Source organism: Oratosquilla oratoria, chromosome 17 (assembly GCF_046742065.1).
Source record: "Oratosquilla oratoria isolate Oo_2021 chromosome 17, ASM4674206v1, whole genome shotgun sequence".
NCBI lineage: Eukaryota > Metazoa > Arthropoda > Malacostraca > Stomatopoda > Squillidae > Oratosquilla > Oratosquilla oratoria.
The window spans coordinates 30,786,908-30,805,981 of record NC_134793.1 but is presented as its reverse complement, the minus strand read 5'-3'; the positions used below and the strand labels follow the sequence as shown (position 1 = coordinate 30,805,981).

Here is a 19,074-nt window from a genome sequence, read left to right as displayed (position 1 = left end):
GTCTTTACAAGTTGCCAAGTGTAGAATGCCAAGCGTCCCCCAAGCACTAAACAGACTAGTTAGGTTAGAGTTAGTACGGTTGTGGCCTCTGATTGCCCATTGGCTAGTTAACATAAGACATATGAGAATAAAGGAGACTGCAAGAGACCATAAGGCCTACACTAGGCATGAGATACAAAATGTTGAGGGGGTGGTAGTATCGTACCAGTCATTTCTTTTACGTAAAGTACGGTCGGAAGGTTAGCCTAACCAAGGTAAAACGAATACTATAAGGTAAGTTGGCGGGGGGGGGGAGAGCCAGAAAACCTCTCAACTGCGCAGGTAGATGATGACGTCAACGGAAATATCGAGACCAGGGTTCCGCGGGTCGAGAGCTGTCAGTCACTCACATACCAGTGTTGTGTGGAGCGAAGCTCCATCATCTGATTAAAGGGGTAGCTAAGGCAGACAAATAACATATAAAAATGCCAACAGTTTGTGTAGTGCCGAAATGCAATTCCGTTGGACTGAAAGGTGATAAAAATATATATTTCTTTTCACTACCCAAAGATAAAGAACTTAGAAAGAAATGGATTGAATTATGTGGCACACACAATACTCCGTCATCTGGATATGTATCAGCGAAAAAAATACACGGGATCGACGAGCGATTTCGCTCGGGAAAGTTCCAATGTCGCTTTCTCAAATCTAATAGCGGGAGCGATCCTCCACAAAAAAATCGCTCCCGCGGCAAGATTCAACGTTTTTCATGCATTATCCATCATTTGGCAATCCCTGAATCCCATCACCATTGATGAAAGGATCAGAGCAAACACAACTTACCCGTGATCAATCATTGCATTATCAATCGATATCATAAACGCAACGCATCAATCAACTTTAATTTGTTGATGTATGTACATATGTGTACGCGGTATGGCTGCTTGAGTTCAATGGCCTACCTAGCCTAGCTTCGTATCAGCTGCATGCGCGCGCGTATACTAGTACATGTTGACTAGACTCTACACGACTATCGTGCTACATAATGTCGCTAGTTTTGAATTACATGGTAGCTGTATGCAGGGAAGTTCATTGGTCGCATGCAGCTAGCTGCCCAATCAACGCGCTGACTACATGTACAATGCACCATACACAATACCACATCACCGCATGCATGCGTACACTGTACATATGCGAACTCGCTTCGACATGAGTAATGAGATAGCCTTCCAATAGTTTGAAGGAAATCGAACCTGCAAAAACATGGCTCTGGAAGTATCAAAAAATGGCTCTGGTAATTAAAAAAATGGCTCTGGTGAAATTTAAAAAATAATGAAAAATGGCTCTGGAAAAAAGTTTTTTTCCCCTGATATGTATGCAGCCGTCATTTTGAAAGTAACTAATTATTAGCAACATTTCCTGAAATTTTCTTTCAATTGCAAATAAACAGACTAAAGAATCCGGTTAAAAATAACTGAGCTTGATGGAGATAAAGGTCTACATATAGAATCCACGCTTGAGATATGGAAACCCACGCAAATCCAAAATATATTATGATAAAAACCATATGATGCTTTTATGTGTCATTACTACTGGGTTTATATTCAGCTAGTTGGTGTGTATCAACAGTATAGTATATTCCTCATCTACCTGATCAACATATAAATTGACATGTCATCCCATCTAATAACTCAATATATTAATATAATCCACCTATTGTGAAAGCATACAAAACATTTTTATAACTTTTCTGGCGGTCATATCTCAGATACTGATAATTTGAGGATAAGAAAGTGATACTGAGTAATTTCAGTATTATGTGAACATCATAGTGTAATTTTAAAGTTTACCATACATACAGATGGTTTTCTTTAAAGTTTACATTTTCTTCCACCTCACTCTCTCCCCCTCTGGATTTCCTATGACGTCACGGTGGAGGTGCGCGGAGGCGGGGTGCTCAACATACCTTATAGTATTCGTTTTACCTTGAGCCTAACCACCCACTACCCCAATTCCTATCAGTGTTTAGTCGATTATCCGTTTGTCTTCTATTCATGTATATCCTGTAGGCAGGGGCCCGACATGGGTAAGAGCCCCCCCACACACACACACACCACCACCTCCTACATCTGATGGTCACTAGCACGATTCACAAGTAACATTCATCTACAAACAACGCTTATACACACAACTCATGGTAAATAAATCATGCATTAAAAGTACAATAGGGGGAAGTTGCTTTACCTTCTTTTCATCAAAAGTGCCGCCCCCTCCCCCCAAAAAAAAAAACTTGCCACCCCGAGGCATTGCCCCCCCCCCCTCCCCCATGACCTTCCCTTGTCGGGGCCCTGCCTGTAGGAAATTGTCGATCACTTACCAGATTTCCGTAGAAATCCCTTTCCTACGTCACTCTTCAATCCCCCTCGTTTTCACACCGCTCGCTCAATCACTCCATATCCTAGGTTTGCCTAACATCTAAATCCTAGTACAGTCCCGCTTGCTTCCCCCTCATTTCACTTGCACGCACACTCTGGCGGTACCGATCACACTGAAAGCAACGATGGGTACCCCACGGGGGTAACTGCGCGCCGCCCTGTAGGTGCCAACCGTGCGTCCCCGTCTGTACCACATTCACCACATTCAGTCACACAACATATCACTAAGTTGTACATTCTCATGCCAGTGCCTATGTTCTCGGTCAGCTACCTACCGAATGTTACTGAATTTGTATCGCATTGTAAACTATCCTGATCAAAATATTAGCAGAATAAATCATCATGTATTAGGAGGGGATATTACAAAGGTAGTAAAATGTAAGGAAAGGGAGGCTTGAATTCTTTAGGGCCCGAGGTCCGGGGTTGATGATCAAAGCCCTGGTGTCACCACAGATCATGAACAGCAACAGCAGGCTCCGTAAATCCGAAAAATAATTTTCAATTTTAGTTAGCCTAGGTCCCGGGATTCCACACAACAATTTCTAAAAAAGAAAAATGCATAGTCGTATGATAAACACTGTAAAAGTCAATTGAGAAAAGGCAATTTATGAGTCTAGCTCCCATAGCTTCCATTCAGGTAATCGCTGCTGTTTGAAATGCAACAGCGCAAAATCATCTGTGAACGAAGTAAACATTGCTAACGGAACGTTTTGTTTACATTTGAAACTGGTTCGAATACAAGTTGTAAATGATCTCGCTCTCTCTCTTGCCAGTAAAATACGTGTCAGTAAGTGCAAATAAGTTGTGTTTACATAAATCTATGAGGTTCTGATAAGGTTAATGAAATATTTATGGGATATTATATAGTTCGTTTGTCGAAAACTGGAGTGAAAGAAGTAAGGTTATGGTAGTTGACATAGATGATAGTTGTAGTACAGTAACAATAGACAGTACGCCGTTCACTTGTATCACTTATGGATGGAGAAATTATTTATTTATCTATTATTTTTCTTAGACAATGTAGACGAAATCAGCCATTGCTGTGAAAAAAGATCGCCAGTTTTGATTAGGTAGTGTGTAACTACCTTTGGCTTTGTCTTGTTAGACTTGATATTCCACTTGAAGCAAAATAATTAAATTAACCAGATTTGTATGTTATATTGGAGTGAATGGAGAGAAATTGTAAATGGATGGAGTTGAGGAGGTCTGAGGGTATATCCTCATCTACTCACAGTCTATATTAAGTGGATGAGGAGAGGGTAACCAGGGTTTCTGTGAAAGAATTTGTGTGTCACTGTGCAGTCTGGGTTAAAGGACCAATGTTATGTACCTGTTATATTGTGGTGTGAATCCTGACATGTTTTTTAGAGTAGATAAGCTATTGTTACAAATTGATATAGGCATCTGTAGTTACAACCTCAGCTAACTTGGTCCTAATGAACGACATAGGCCAAGCCGTTGACAGCTCATTCCTGTCCTCCTTTGCGGATGACACCACCCTCAGCCATAGAATCAGCCATGAGGCCGACATCCAGGAATTGCAGGACAACCTGGACAAAATCTCAGAATGGGCTGAACTTAACAACATGCATTTCAATGAGGAGAAGTTTGAAATACTAAGATGTGGCCCAAATTCTGACCTAAAAAGTTCCACCACACTCCATACCAGAGGAGGCACAAATATATCCTCGAGTCCGGTTGTAAAGTGCCTTGGAATTCACCTCAATGAAGAGGCCACCTACAGAAACCACATCTTCAAAACTACTAGTAAAGCCAGACAAATGGCTGGATGGGTACTTAGGACCTTCAAATCAAGAGATGAACAGCTAATGTTATCACTCTGGAAGGCACTTATACAACCAGTACTCGACTATTGTAGCCAACTCTGGTCACCACACAAAAGGGCAGAAATACAGGAACTAGAGTCTGTCCAAAGGCATTTCACAAGGCAAATCAAAGGCATGCAGGGCCTCAATTATTGGGACTGCCTGAAAAAACTAGGCCTATACTCTCAACAAAGAAGAAGAGAGAGATACCGGGCCATATATATGTGGAAAATACTGGAGAAACAGGTACCTGACCCTACTACATTGTCTCTACTAGAAATACACAATAGCAGAAATGGTCGCATGTGTGAAAAGAAAACACTGCCTACATCTGCCCCAGACAGAATCAGGACCCTATTGGCCTCCAGCTTCACATATAATGGTCCCAGAATCTTCAGTAGCCTACCAAAACATATAAGAGAGATAAAAAACTGCCCAGTCACAAACTTTAAACAACACCTAGATAAATATCTGAAGTCACTGGCAGGCGAGCCTCCCGTACCTGGATACACAGCTCATTGCAGGGCAGCCTCAAACTCCACTCCAGACCAGATCAACCTACAAAAAGAAGATTCCCGGACTGGAAGTAGCGGTGGACCACCACAGCTATGAGGAAGACCCTCTGAATTCTACTAAGTAAACTAAGTAAGTAAACTAAGTAAACTTAGGGAACTGAGAGCCATAAAATTATTAGGATTAAGATTGAGATACAGCAATTAACTAAGCATATTGAGGTGTATGAAATCAATATTCTAGAATATTTAGTATATAAAAGTAAGTTTAGTGATATTGAAAACATTTCTAAAACCTGTTGAGGGGAATAATCTCCTTGATATAACAAATAATACAAGTTTACAGGTCAGTCAAAACACCCAAAACACCGATGTTTTGGGTGATATTACCCAAAACTCCAAGAAAACATTACAGAACTGTAAATAATAACATTTAGTGGTATTCTATCATTAAGAATTGCCATGGCAATGTATTTACTAGACTATAGGAAGAGTTCAAATCTAAATATAATTGGAAATCAAGGATATAGATTAAGTTAGATACACACATATCTCTTTCTTCCCCCTATCTCCCACTTTCTTATTCATTAACAGTGTGTGTGTGGACATCTAAAATTATTATTACAATGAGTGCCAAATGAGCTACCAATTGTTGAAATTAATAAACAAAAATTCCTGAATTGTCATCTATGTGCCCATGTATAGATGGTACTGTTATGCAAGGAAGGGAGGGGTAGGGGATGGTGAGGGATAGGGTTTGTTTATGTATAAATGATATTTTGATGCAGCCAATCCTAGGTGCTGCAAACATCTCCCAGTCCATTATGACCACCAATCAAATGTCTGGATGACCTGTGACATCTTTAATGAATGGTTCTTCCACATCTTTGCCCCTGCTGTTAAGGAAGACCTCAGGAGACTGGACCTACCCAAGCATACGAGAATTATGTTCCTGCTCAACAACTGCAGAGCACATCCTCAGTAGAAAAGCTAGTGAGTGGCAACATTTTCACTCTGTATCTGCCACCTTATGTCACCAGCATAATTCAGCCTGTAGGTTAGTGAGTGAGCCAGAACTTCAAGATGCACTTCTTAAGGAACTAGCTTGGCTGGTTCTAAACTCTGACTGACATTGTTTCCGTGCAGAAGCAGTTCAACGTCAAGAATGTTGTTTATTTCACCTCTGATGCCTGGAAGGACACAAAGAACAGGACACTCAGCCACGCCTGCCGGAAGGTGTGGCAGTTGATGCTCCAAGATCTTGACCAGTGTGATGAAGATGGAGAATTTGAAGGATATGCGACCACCAAGAGGATAAAGAAGTCCATTCAAGAGATGATGACAGCGAGTGGCAAGGTTAGAGTGCCACCAGATGAGCTGGAAAAATGAAAGGAGACCCATGATGATATGCCTGTCACTCACACACTGGACAGCAATGAAATAATTACCACTGTGTGAGGATGGGGGGTGGGGTGGGGGAAGAGGATGATGAATCAGAGAGTGAGGATGAAGATGAGCCTGGTGCCCCATTGTCCTGGAACGAAGGTGCTAAAGGTTTTTAAACTGCAATCAGGTTTGCAGAAAGGCAGGAGTATCTTACTGCCCAAGAGATTCTGGCTTTAAATGGTGTAAAACAAGGTTATGAATGTCACCATACCTGGACATGTTAATGTTGAGCATTGTGTATTAGTGAACAAATGGTTCAGTCATGCTTTCCCTTTGTGTCAATTTTTATTTATGGTACAGTAATACAGTACAGTACATTCAGTAATTAATCATGTGTTTCTACTGTTTACAGTAATTTGAAAGTGTTATATCTATGTTTTTGGGCATTGAAATTAATTTACAGTGCTTATTTATTTTCTTTATGATTAAACATGTATGTCTATGAGGGTTTTCTAGGACTTTGCTAAGAGTAAACCTCAATCTAATGGCAAATTGGTTTCCCTGGTACAGTGAGTCCTCCTTTTACGGTAATTCTTTATCCGGTAAATTCACAGTAACGGTATTTGGTAATTACTACCCTCGATTCTATTTACGGTAAGAAAAATTCACATATACAGTATCCGCTAGATATTTTGAAGAGGAAAGAGCAGGGAGAAGGTATGTCTGCCATATCCTATTATTACATGTTATAATGGGTTTGGTATACGGTAATTTCAATTTGTGGTAAGGTTTTTTAGGAACACATATGTACTGTATAATGAGGACTTACTGTACTGCTGCAATCCTGAGTGTGCTGTTAGATCAAGGTTCTACTGTAGTTGTTTTCCTCTTTGGAGTTGTGGGTTTGAAACCTGTTTTGAAGAAGTATTTGTTTTTATTATGTAATGTAAGTTTGATTGATTCATTAACTATATTTTCATATATCATGCATAGTTTAATGGGATATTTTTTTCTCAACTTTTCAGATTTGATCAATGGCTGAAGGTGATGAGTCCAAGGGTTTACCAGAAGTATATCTTAGCCCATCACGAAAATTCAAGGAATTAAGAACAAACAAGACATTTGTTAGAAATTATGCAGTTAGTACTGACACTGATGTTTGGGATGAGAGTGATTCAGGGGAGTGCAAGTATTTTGTACCAGGGACAACATTCACTCTGATTGAGGACAGAAACATTGATGAACATAGCAGAGAATTCAGTGAAAATGAAAATGGGTCTCATGGAGAGCAGTCTGCTGCAGCATCTAAAAATAGATTGGACAAAAAAAACCCATTTTTAGATGACCAGAACAGTTGGAGGAATGAAAAGAAGAGGGAGGAGTTTGATATGGAAATGTTAGTTTCAGCTCCAAATACGCCAATCAAAGGTTTTGAAGAAGAGGGTGATGAAATGAAAAATATGCCCCAGAATCCTAATACCTTGTGGTCCCAGAAACGAGGGGAAACACCCGGATCAGACAAGTTAGGTGTTGGTGGTGTCACCGGCTCTAAGGTGCTTAAAAATTCAGGGAATGTTGGTGTGACTTTATTGCCTCCTGCACAGAAAGAACACATGTATTTACCTGAAGGAATCGAAGGCCTCATAACTTCAGGAGGTCTTCATGCAGATTGTAACTTAGAAAGTTCAGACGCAGAGGAGATTGACTGGCTCAGTGGTCAAGGCTCCTGGAGTGGTTATGAAGTGGTGGACAGAGATACAGTGGGTGTTGATGGTGCTCCTGCAGCTGTGTACCCTCCTCGGAGCATTGGCACAAGCACTGCACAGATGCAACGAAACTCGCCAGCTGGACTGAGCACACCAGATGTGGATGTGGACTTAGCAGCCCAAATGGTCAGCAGCACCTTTCAAGGTCAGCAAGCAGCTAGACCTCCAGTAATGGGACAGAGCGAAGATACAGAACAGTCTTCTCGCAGAGATCTTGGTTCAACTGATGGAGAGGAGTCAGAACGAGGTGCGACACTATTAGTCCCTATGGCTGTTGTGGGAGAGACTCATTCTCATACTGGAATTCAGCAAAGTCCACTTGGCAGTTTGTCAGAAAATACAGACAGTGCAAACACGGTGTTGAGTCGGGAAGAGGTGGAAGGTTGCAAAACTCAAGTGAAAGGTTACACCAAGTCTATAACATCTGTGACTCTATCACCAAGAGCAGGCCTTACTAAACCTAACTTTGTTGTAGGAGGAGCAATAAGCCCTAGGGGACAGTTTCAGGAGATACAGAATACTGTGCGTGGCAGGATGCAGGATTTGAAGGCTTCACTTGACATTCAGCCCGAAAGAGATAGGCCCTGTGTAAATGACAGGGAAAATTTTCTTAATAATGCCCCACTTTTTCAAAATTTTGTCTCTGTTGGTGAGCAGGAGATATCATTAACTTCAATGATATCAGTTGAGTCCACGCAACACCCAGAATCTTCAGAAAGAGTTACATCACCTTCAGTACTGTCTGTGTCTAGTGTTGCTTCAAGCAAAAAACTTGAATGGGATTCTGGCGCTGATGTAGGCTATGCTGGTGTTCAACCTGAGCAAAGTAGTGCTGTACTCAGTACATTAGAGAGAATTGCAATTGGTAGTTATGCCTCAGTCCTACGCACAGAACCAGAGGGATCAATTTATGTGAAAGATAAGCAGAAATTCAGTAAAGTACCAAAGAATGTTTCTAAACCTTGTTCTGAACTAAAACCAGAAATAAAGAAAACCCTCACAACCAAGAAATACTCTGATAGTGTTGGAAGTAAGGTGAGGAGGATGCAGCAGTCTAATATATTATCATCTAGTGAAGACAATGTACCTTCTAGGGTGATGAATTCATCTCAAAGTCCAAGACGGAAACCAAGAAGAAGGTCAACCCTTGCTGAAGCAAAACAGGATTCTGTATTCAGGAAAAGTAGCAAGTCAAAGCCACAATCTGGGAATAGAGTTAAGCAAGTAATTCTGGAGGCGAGGAGGGAAGGAAAGTCAAGCAGTTTGGTAGAGCTAAGTCAACCTCCTATGGAATTACAGGAGCATAACAGAAGCACTAGCCAACAAACAATTGCTGGTACAAAAAAAATAGGTTCTATAGTTGAGTATCCTAATAGTCTTAATAGGCATTCATCCCTTGGCACTGTGACAGGTAGTTCTGTTTCTGTGGTTACTGCAATTGAGTCCTGTGCCAATGAATTAGAGAAACTGTCCCATGACTCTAACACTATAACAAATGCTCCCAGTCCTGTTCAAGAAAGCTCCCTTGTTTTAACAACTGCACCTGCATCACCTGTGAAATGTTGGGCTAAGAGTCCAGCCAGAACTCTAGTAGATGCTCAGAATCAATGTCATGAAGGCATTGAGAAGAATACTGAAAATAATGTCAGTGAGAAACAAATCGTGTTAAGTTCATATAGTAGTTTTGAGTCAGGAAGAAACATGAAAACTTCAGGAACTGAAAATCTTTCAGATGCAAAAGATACAGTAGATAGCTCTTCTTCATCACAACCAACAGACGAAGAAACAATTGATTTGAGATGCCGAAATGATGTGGAAAATGTAAACGTAATTTCAAGAACGGTGTCATCCTCTAGTGAATCCACAACCCAAGCTTCCGGGACATCGGTGTCTTTGTCAGAGATCAACAACTCCCTTCAGTGTCTATCAAAGGATCTCAGTAACAGGATTGAGCAACTTATAAATGAGGGTTCATTCAAGAAATTTGATGACTACCAGAAGCTTCAGGAATATATCATCTTCATAGGCATACCGTCCAGCAGTGTAGAGGATTGTCGGCTGAAGCAAAGCATTGCCAGGGTAATCATGCGCATGTTCATGGAAGTGAGCAATGTTCATGGCACGAGTATGAATATGTCGCAAGCCAGTAGTTCCTATAGCTGTGACACAGTAGAAGCAAGCGTTTTGTCATCAACTAATGGTTCACAGCCCTCAGTACCATCAACTTCTCATGACCAAGGGAACCAGCACAGTGGTAAACTTTGTAAAGGTAAAGAGTGGAAAGATATTTGATTTAGGTTTTCCTTATGTTTTAATATTTTGCAGTGATATACAGGAATACCTCACTATATGACTGAGTGCTATAACATAGGTAAAACAAATGTTGGGTGTATGTGAAAGCCCCAGGAGGCAAAAATTGAGGATGGGGGTTGACAGGGTCCATGAATATAACCCCCCCTATTTACTTGTAAAACTCACCTTGATATACAAATTTTTGCATTGTGACCAGTCAGCTGGAACAACTTGGTTGTATAGTGAGGTATTCCTGTATATATATGTATATATATATATATATATGTATATATATATATACATATATATATATATATATATATATGTATGTTCAAGTACATGTAAAATCACTCTTGTAATATGAGGAATTAGGTAGGATTCTACAGATTTGTGCTCTTTGCACATATGAGCTGGGGATGGGAGCCTGTTTAAGTCTGTACATGTTGATCCTGCAAGATAGATGTTGGAGAGAACCATCTATCCACTTGTATTCAGATCCTCTTAAATGGTTATAATGGATTGGCTAGTGATGTTGTTTAATGTGTGTGTAAAGGAGGAGAGAGTGTCAGAGGACTGGAGGAATGCCTGTATAGTTCTGCTTTACAGATAAAAAGGGACTAATGTGAATGTAGTAGTTTTAGAGGGATGAATTTTTTTTATAGCATAGTTGGAAAGGCTTATAGAAGGGTTTTGATTGAGAGGATTAGGAGGGTAACAGAGGGAATAATTGGTGAGGAGTAGTGTGGGTTTAGGAAAGGTTAGAGGATGTGTGGACCAAATTTTTGTGGAAGATAGATTTTTAAGAAACTTTTGGCTAAAGGTAAGAATGTTTTTTGAGCCTTTGTGGGTTTAGAGAAGACTTATGTCAGGGTAGATAGGAAGTCACTGGGGAGGTATTACAGATATACAGGATTGGTGGGAAGCTGTTACCGGTAAGTGTAGTCAAGAGTTTTTATGAGAGTAGTATATCTTCTGTTAGGATAGGAAATGGAGAGAGCAAGTGGCTTGAGATGAAGGTGGGGCTGCATTAGGGCTGTGTCATGTTAACATGGATGTTGTGTTACACAAGGTAAATGTGAGGGCAATGGGCTGGGGAATAGAGATGGTTAGAGATAGTGTAAGGAAATGGGAGGGCAGTTGTTGTTTGTGAATGACACACCATTTGTGGCTGGGTTAAAGGGGACTAAGGCAGTTAGTGATGAAGTTTTTTATGGTTTGTGATGGGAGAAAGTTGAATGTGAATATGGTAAAAGCAAAATGATGAGATATATAAGGGAAGAGGGTGGGAGCAAGTCAGAAGTAAGTCTTAGAGGAAAGAGGTAGGCGGAAGTGGATATATTTAAGTATTTGGAGTTGTATGTGGTACAAAATAGAGGGGTGGGGTTGGAGGTAAACTGTAGAGGGGGCTTTGAGTAAATGGGGAATGTCTGATGAGGAAGGAAAGGAGAATGCAGGGGATAGGTGTGAGTGGGTCATGTATAGATTATAATTTCATGCAGTCTGAAAGGATTTCCCCTTGTCTTTGTTATTATTTGCATGAGGGGGTGAGGAGGGAGGGTTGGCACATAAATGAGTGGCTGTCCCTGCCGTAGAATTGCTGTGTCATGCTGCATTGCTTCTGGATTGGACAGTGGGCAGACAGGGATAACCTTCATCCATGAAGAGCTAAGATAGTGGAATGGGTGGGGGTGGATGAATGCCTTGGTAGGCTACCTCTCTTATAAAGGGGAAGAGGCCTTTGGTAAATAGAAAGAAGAATTCATAGACAACAGTCAAATATTTCTATCTGGAGAGATCTATGGGAGGGGGCAAGGAATTAATAATCACTTGGGCATGGTGGGTTTTGATTATGTGAAACTCAAAATAATTCTTATTACATGTCTGCTATAAGTGTATTCACTGATTTAGCGTTTGGAGGTATGTAATGTTTCATTTAGTTATCTATTTTATTTATTTAATTTATTTTTTATTTATTTATTCATTTATTTTTGGAAAAAAAAAAAAAGAGGTAAATAACATTGGGCTTACCAGCAGGGGAACAGTCAGGTCAAGAATGTGTATCATCACAGAAGAAATGTTTGAACCAAGAAGAGCAGAGTTCAACCCATGAAAAACAGAGTACATCCCAGAAAGCACAGTTTGCATCATGTGAAGAACAAGACCCAGCTATAGTTTGCACAGTTGTGGTTCCTTATCAGCCTGCCTCTGCTTCACACACATACTACATGGCTGTGTCTCAAGGTTAGTATTGGAAAAGTTGTCATTTCAATCAATCAATCCAATGCCCCTGATCTCACAGCCTCCAGGAAACCGGCAACAGCTTCTGATCTGGACCATAAATCACTTGGAGAAAAGATGTAGTGTTGGTGTCAGGGTATTGTTAGTGTGGGGCATTGTAGTGTGAGGTGTTCTGTGTCTTCTGTGTGGTAATTGTATCTGGGGTGGTTGGAATTTGTGACCAGGCTTATTCTGTGTTGGCATTTTCATAACCACTTTGGTACGATTATGCCTACATAGGTGTCATGAGGTGCAAGTGAGTACAGGAGGATGTTTTAGACGCATGGAAAGAATGAGTGAAGAAAGATTAGCAAAAGAGGTGTGGAAGGCAAAGGTGAATGGAGTGAACTTGAGGGGACAAACGAAAATGAGATGGATGGATGGGGTGAAGGGGGCTTTGTCCAAGAGGGGAATGTCTGTTGAGCAAAGAAGGGAGATGGCAGGAGATAGGAGTGAGTTGAGAATGACTGTGTATTTATTTACCTAGGTGTGATGATACTTTGATGCAAGGAAAGAGGATGGGGAGGTTGAGTAGGGAGTGGTTTTGTGTGATTCATGTTTTGATGCGGACAGTGGACAAGATACAGGGATGACCCATCATCCAGGAGGTGCCAAGATAAGAGGGAAGGTAGAGGGTGGAAGGGAGTGGAGTGTATTGGGGATGGAATGAAATGGATGGGAATGGTTTTTATGCCTTTGTTTTTTAGCTACCTCCCTTGTAAGGGGGAAAAAAGCCTTTGGTATATGTATGTATATTTTGATGCAGCCCAAAGGGACTCCACCCCATCTTCTCTTTTTCTGCATGAGGGGATGGATGGGAGGATCACCAAATAAGTGAAGCAGCCTTGCTGTGGATGTGCTGTGTCTTGCTGCATTGCTTCTGACCCAGAGCACTGGGTGGGAGACAGGGATGACCCTTCATCTATGAGGAGCTAAGATGAGAGGGAGGAAAGGGTAGTGGTGGATGGGAGTGGAATGGGTGGGAGTGGGTGCATGCCTTATGACTTAGACTACCTACCCGCTTACAAGTGAGGTACAGTACTACCTCTCATTAATGGACTAAAAGGGGGGTAATGGTGTCTGTTGATGTGAATAATCCGTTGATTTGGAGTGGTTTTTAGGTGCCATAGTGATTGCACGCACTAAACAACAGCACCAAAACCACCACAAACACTGCAAACACAGCTAATTAACATTCGTTAATGAGAGGTAGTACTGTATATTTGTATATAGACATAGATAGGATTACATACATATACCAAGGGCTTTTCCCCCCTTACAAGGGAGGTAGCCAAAGTCAAAGGCATAAATCCCACTTCCTTTACTTCCTTTTCACTTTCACTGATTTTATATTGTCCTGATATCCTGTTTTTAGTTTGTCCAAATTCCACTATACTACATTTCTTAATGTTGAAATCCACTTCCCACTTCCTTTACTTCCTTTTCACTTTCACCGATTTTATATTGTCCTGATATCCTGTTTTTAGTTTGTCCAAATTCCACTATACTACATTTCTTAATGTTGAAATCCACTTCCCACTTCTGACTCCATTCCCTTGTATTGAAGAGGTTAATAAAATCATGATTCTTAAATATACCCAAATTGTCACAGTTGACTGTAAAGTGTACTCATTTATTTTTTCAAATCATCTATAAATGGTTTTGATATATATATCTTTTTTTTCTAAGTTGATTAAGCCTTGATTATTTTTTTAAGCATCAGTAAGTCACGTTGAAATCTGTGAAATCATTCCTTGCATGCTAAGAATAGCTTAGAAGGTAATATAGTTCAAACTGGAAGAATACATGAATTTAGATGTAAATATGATAATTGGAAATCAAGGATATAGACAAAGTTGGAACTGTTCACGAATTTTATTGTAGAAGATGGGGACCAACAAGCATTGCTCCTTTCCCAGGGCAGTGGACAGGATGCAGGGATGACCCATCATCCAGGAGGTGCCAAGATAAGAGGGAGGGTGGAGGGGAGTGGAATATATAGGAAATGGAATGGGTGGGAGTGGTTTCTATGCCTTTTTCTTTTTGGCTACCCCCCTGTGTAAGGGGGAAAAAGCCCTTGGTATATGTATGTATGTAGGTAAATACATGTCATTATTAATTTCCTTTGAGAAATTTCAAGAATGACTTTGCATTATTTCAGAGGGTGTTGAAAGTGGCGTTGAAGCAGATTGTATAGAACCAAGTGAGACTGCTGCTGACTGGAGATTTAGGAATCAAAACCAACAGGAATTACTAAGAGGTGAAACAATCGGTGTGGATAGGACTTTGCAAGAGCTGAATAGCCAAGCTGCAGAACCAGAGATAACAGCTTCTATGACACCTTCAACTTCAGCTTTTGTGAAGCAACAAGCAGTAGCACTCGATGATAAGCTTCCATTCCCTGATCGTGAAGGAAACTTAGTTAGATCTCAAGTAGAACTTGCCACCAGTAGAATATCAGGTAAGTTGGGTGAGTAATTCGCACCAAGTAGGTATGTTATGCTCCATTTTTTTTTTTTTTTTTTTTTTTTTTTTTTTTTTTTTTCTCTCTATCTCCAGATTCCCCCCTTCAAATGTTTTATCCTGTTGCAGATGATTTGACTCAAATTTAAGTAATCAAATACTATATTTATGGGATGTAAGTTTTTGATTGACTGGGCTATCAACTGCATGTTATTATGCAATAGTAATTGCATAGTAACATACATACATACATACATACATACATATACCAAGGCTTTTTCCCCCTTACTAGGAAGGTAGCCAAAAAGGAAAAGGCATAAAATCATTCCCACCCGTTCCATCCACGAAAACACTCCACACCCCTCCACCCTCCCTCCCATCTTAGCACCTCCTAGATGACGGGTCATCCCTGCACCCTGTCCACTGCCCTGGGTCAGAAGCAGCGTCGCAAGACACAGCACATCCACAGCAAGGCTGCTTCATTAAATCGGCGACCCCCCCCCTCTCCGTCCCCCCATATAAAGGAGAGGACGGGGAGAAATCCCTTCGGGCTGCGTCACATTTTTGCTCACACACACTACCTCACCCCCCCATCCCCCTGTCCATTCCACCTCATGCGTAGTAACATGTACCCAGTATTTTAGAGACTGCTTTGGGGTGTCCCAATGGACTACAGCCACACATCACTTGATTATGGGTAAAATCTCTACTAGAGGAATGGCTCTACTTTTTGCTCTATGACTATTCCTCTGTTATGCTGTTCCCTTGAAACTGTCCCTTACCACTTCTGTGAGTAGGTACCTTTTCTTTTCCCGGTGCCCCCTGTGGCAGGGAGAGGAAAGAATTCTGGTATAGTATTTATCTATTCATATACATACATATACCAAGGCTTTTTCCCCCTCACAAGGGAGGTAGCCAAAAAGGAAAAGGCATAAAATCATTCCCACCCATTCCATCCCTGAATACACTCCACACCCCTCCACCCTCCCTCTCATCTTAGCACCTCCCGGATGATGGGTCATCCCTGCACCTTGTCCACTGCCCTAGGTCAGAAGCAGTGTCGCAAGACACAGCACATCCACAGCAAGGCCGCTTCTATTTATATACAGAAAAAAAAAGCAATGTGTACCTTGCTTCAGTTCACTTACAAGTATGAGGTAAACAGCTCTGTCACCAATCTAGATGAAATGTACAGTAACCTAAGAGCTTTAATCCTAAATGTACGAAATAAATCTATTCCCCTCAAGTTAATACAGAAGAATAGTATTACTCCCAAATGGATGACGGACAGGCTGTAAAATGAGATCAGAATGATTGTATGATTATGTGTTAATTGCAGTTATACTAATTACTAACAACTGCACCATAACAACCCCAGTTGGACACCTGCCTACAGAAACCAAAATCCTTTCCATAGAACACATTAAAATGACAAGAACACAATTCTTTGCTAGAACCCGAAAACCACATACCCATCACACTACATCTCTCATACTCGTACACCACCAACGGAGCAGCATACTACTTAGATGTTTACAACCTATCACCTGTACCACACAAATATCCACATTTGTATCACTAAACACTCTTCAAGACAGACCACTAAACTCAATACTCCACCATCATCCTCCCAGAGAAAAGTACCACAGGAAAAAAAAAAACTCATATCTAGTAAGATCCACAATGCATGCTTTCATATAGGTCATCATCCAGCATTGAAACAGTACCATCTCAGAATGGGTCTGGCCATTGATGGCCCAGATGGAACCACCACATAGAGGACAAAGAACATCTCATGGTACTATGTCATACATTAACAATCCCTAGACAGTAACACAATATATCTTCCCTGAGTGACATTTAGACCTTTCTGGAAGCCATTGCCAGTTACCTGAAAGCTGCAGGTCTTCTGCAAGAGTGACCAGGGGCAATGCACTGATTGATCTTACTGGTATGTTTGTCATATTATCCCTTATCAACACTCCCATATTTTTCTCTTCTTTTCCCTTTGTAATTGTCTCACTTGCCATTGAATTATTTAATGATAGTTTTTTTTTTTAACTTTAAGTTTTTTATACTCTCATGCATTTATCCCATTTACTAGGGTTCTGTTTGGAGGTCTCCCATACCCTACTATGCTATGGCTTTTCATAGGAAAAAAAAGTACAGTATGGGATGTTTAGACCACCATTTAGAAATTCATTATTTTAATACATTACAGGTGAGTCTGGTTATCAGTATGAGGAGACAAGAGGAATACACTTAGCAAGTAATGCAGAAACCAGTGAAGGACTCCAAGACATCCATGATCAAGGTAGACAAGACTCGCAACTAGACATCAGGTTGGAAGAGAATGGCCACCAAAGAATCAGGGATGAATTGCTTGTTGATTCTGCGAAAGAAGTATCGGAAGCTGAGTCGAGTTCTGATGGTAATGTTGAGCCTGAGTTATGCTCTGACAGAAGCGTAAAAGTTAGCGAGATTGATCCAAATGACCCATATGATTGGAGGAACCAACCAACAAAGTCTGAACGGAGGTTCTACAAAGACCGGCATGGTACACTCCATATCGCTCATCAGCCACCAGGCTATACTGAAGATGGAAATAGCCATCCTAGTGAGTCCACGTCTGAGTTGGAGGTAGCCTCCAGGAACACAGGTACCAGCAGTGTCTGCTATGAAGCGGCAGAAGCCTCACGGGCATGGAGTAGCACTGGTTCAGAAAGTGCTTACGAAACCATAAGAGAACGTCATAGGCATGTTGGTGAGGCCCTTGCATCCAGTTTCGAATTCTACTCTACTTCACCCCGGGAAGCAAGGTTCTTGGAATATGTGTCTGTGGATAATACCCAAGAACAGGTAGGGAAAAGTATAAGTTTTGATGTACTCGGGTATTGACTGTATGGTGACATACAGCCAGTACTTTAGGGACTGTTTTGGGGCACCCTTACAAACCAGAGCCACACATCATTCTGTTATGTTAGATTTAAAGATCTGTGATTGAGGATTGATAATACTTTTGTACTACAGCTGTCCTTCCATATTATTGTTCCCTTGAACCTCTTCTGTACCACTTCTATGACTACCTCTTTTTCTCTTCTACAACCTTCTTTGCTTCCTCATCCCACCACTTCCTCCACATTAAACAACTCTTTAAAGTACTTTACTCATCATACCTTTACTGAGTTTCACTTCCATTAACATCTGTCCACCTGCACCTTTTCTGCTTTACCTGACTTAACTCCCTTCACTCTTTAACTTCCTTTTTTTTTTTTTTTTTTGCCATATTCTACCCCATTTTACATCTGCTCTCTTCTTTGTCTCCTTTATCTTATGTTTTGCTTCTATTCTCTTTTTCTTGTACTTTTCATATACTTATCATGTTCTACTTTGCAACCAATCCACATATAATTTGCTTCTTCTCTGGGAAAAATGTAAAAGGGGATCTTTATTTCCTTCAGATACCCTGTTTGGTTGTAAAAGGATCTACATCATTAATAGAAATTAAAGAGTTCCAAAATGCTATCCCGCTATTGAAACTTTTCCTTGTTGGAAGTAGTTTGAATCTGAATTATTTTATATATCTGATAGTATAGTGCAGTTTTTCTGTCCATTTGTATAGGTATGTGTTGTGAAAATTTCTTAGTGGTGAACTGTGTACCCCATGATAATCACAAGTTGACACCAATAAATGTTGAAAATGGAGTTTATTGTGATTATATATGCTGGATTATGGCATTAAATGCATAAGTAACTAAATTGCATAGGAGAATGATTTCCTTGTATGTTTTTCTTCTTTCTAGGAGACAAGAACCCCATTAACAACTGTGACTTCTCCACAAGGTATCATGGTCAACATGTCAGCTGAAAACAGCGAATTACCCATGTCTCAATCCAACTCGGTGACAGATACACTGAGCAGCCCTGGCTATGTATGGACCCCTCAGAGTCTTTGGGATAGTACTCGCAAGGGAGAAAGTACTGCTTTTTCATCACCGTCAAGTAACCAACGTGAGTGTAGCAGTGGTTTACCAGAGTTACTGGAACATACCATAGGGCCATGGCTTAGTCTTCTTGTATTTATTTGATTGAATTTACTTATAGTCTACTTAATATAAGAAGAGAGGTATGCCCCTAG

General features: G+C 40.7%; 1 protein-coding gene across 3 annotated transcripts in view; it reads left to right on the top strand.

The window, feature by feature from the left end:
- The first annotated feature begins 3,079 nt into the window (after positions 1-3,079).
- The window catches only part of LOC143034572 (uncharacterized), a 32,200-nt gene continuing 16,205 nt past the window's right edge, over positions 3,080-19,074 (top strand). The window contains exons 1-6 of one of the 3 annotated variants that reach the window (XM_076200827.1): positions 3,080-3,201; positions 7,164-10,173; positions 12,231-12,437; positions 14,635-14,934; positions 17,158-17,795; positions 18,740-18,947. In XM_076200827.1, coding sequence (XP_076056942.1) covers positions 7,173-10,173; positions 12,231-12,437; positions 14,635-14,934; positions 17,158-17,795; positions 18,740-18,947 — 4,354 coding nt within the window. In that variant the 5' untranslated portion in view covers positions 3,080-3,201; positions 7,164-7,172. Of the gene's footprint in view, positions 3,202-4,755; positions 4,886-7,163; positions 10,174-12,227; positions 12,438-14,634; positions 14,935-17,157; positions 17,796-18,739; positions 18,948-19,074 lie in introns of those variants that run through there. The other 2 variants (XM_076200825.1, XM_076200826.1) reach the window with 2 other exon arrangements.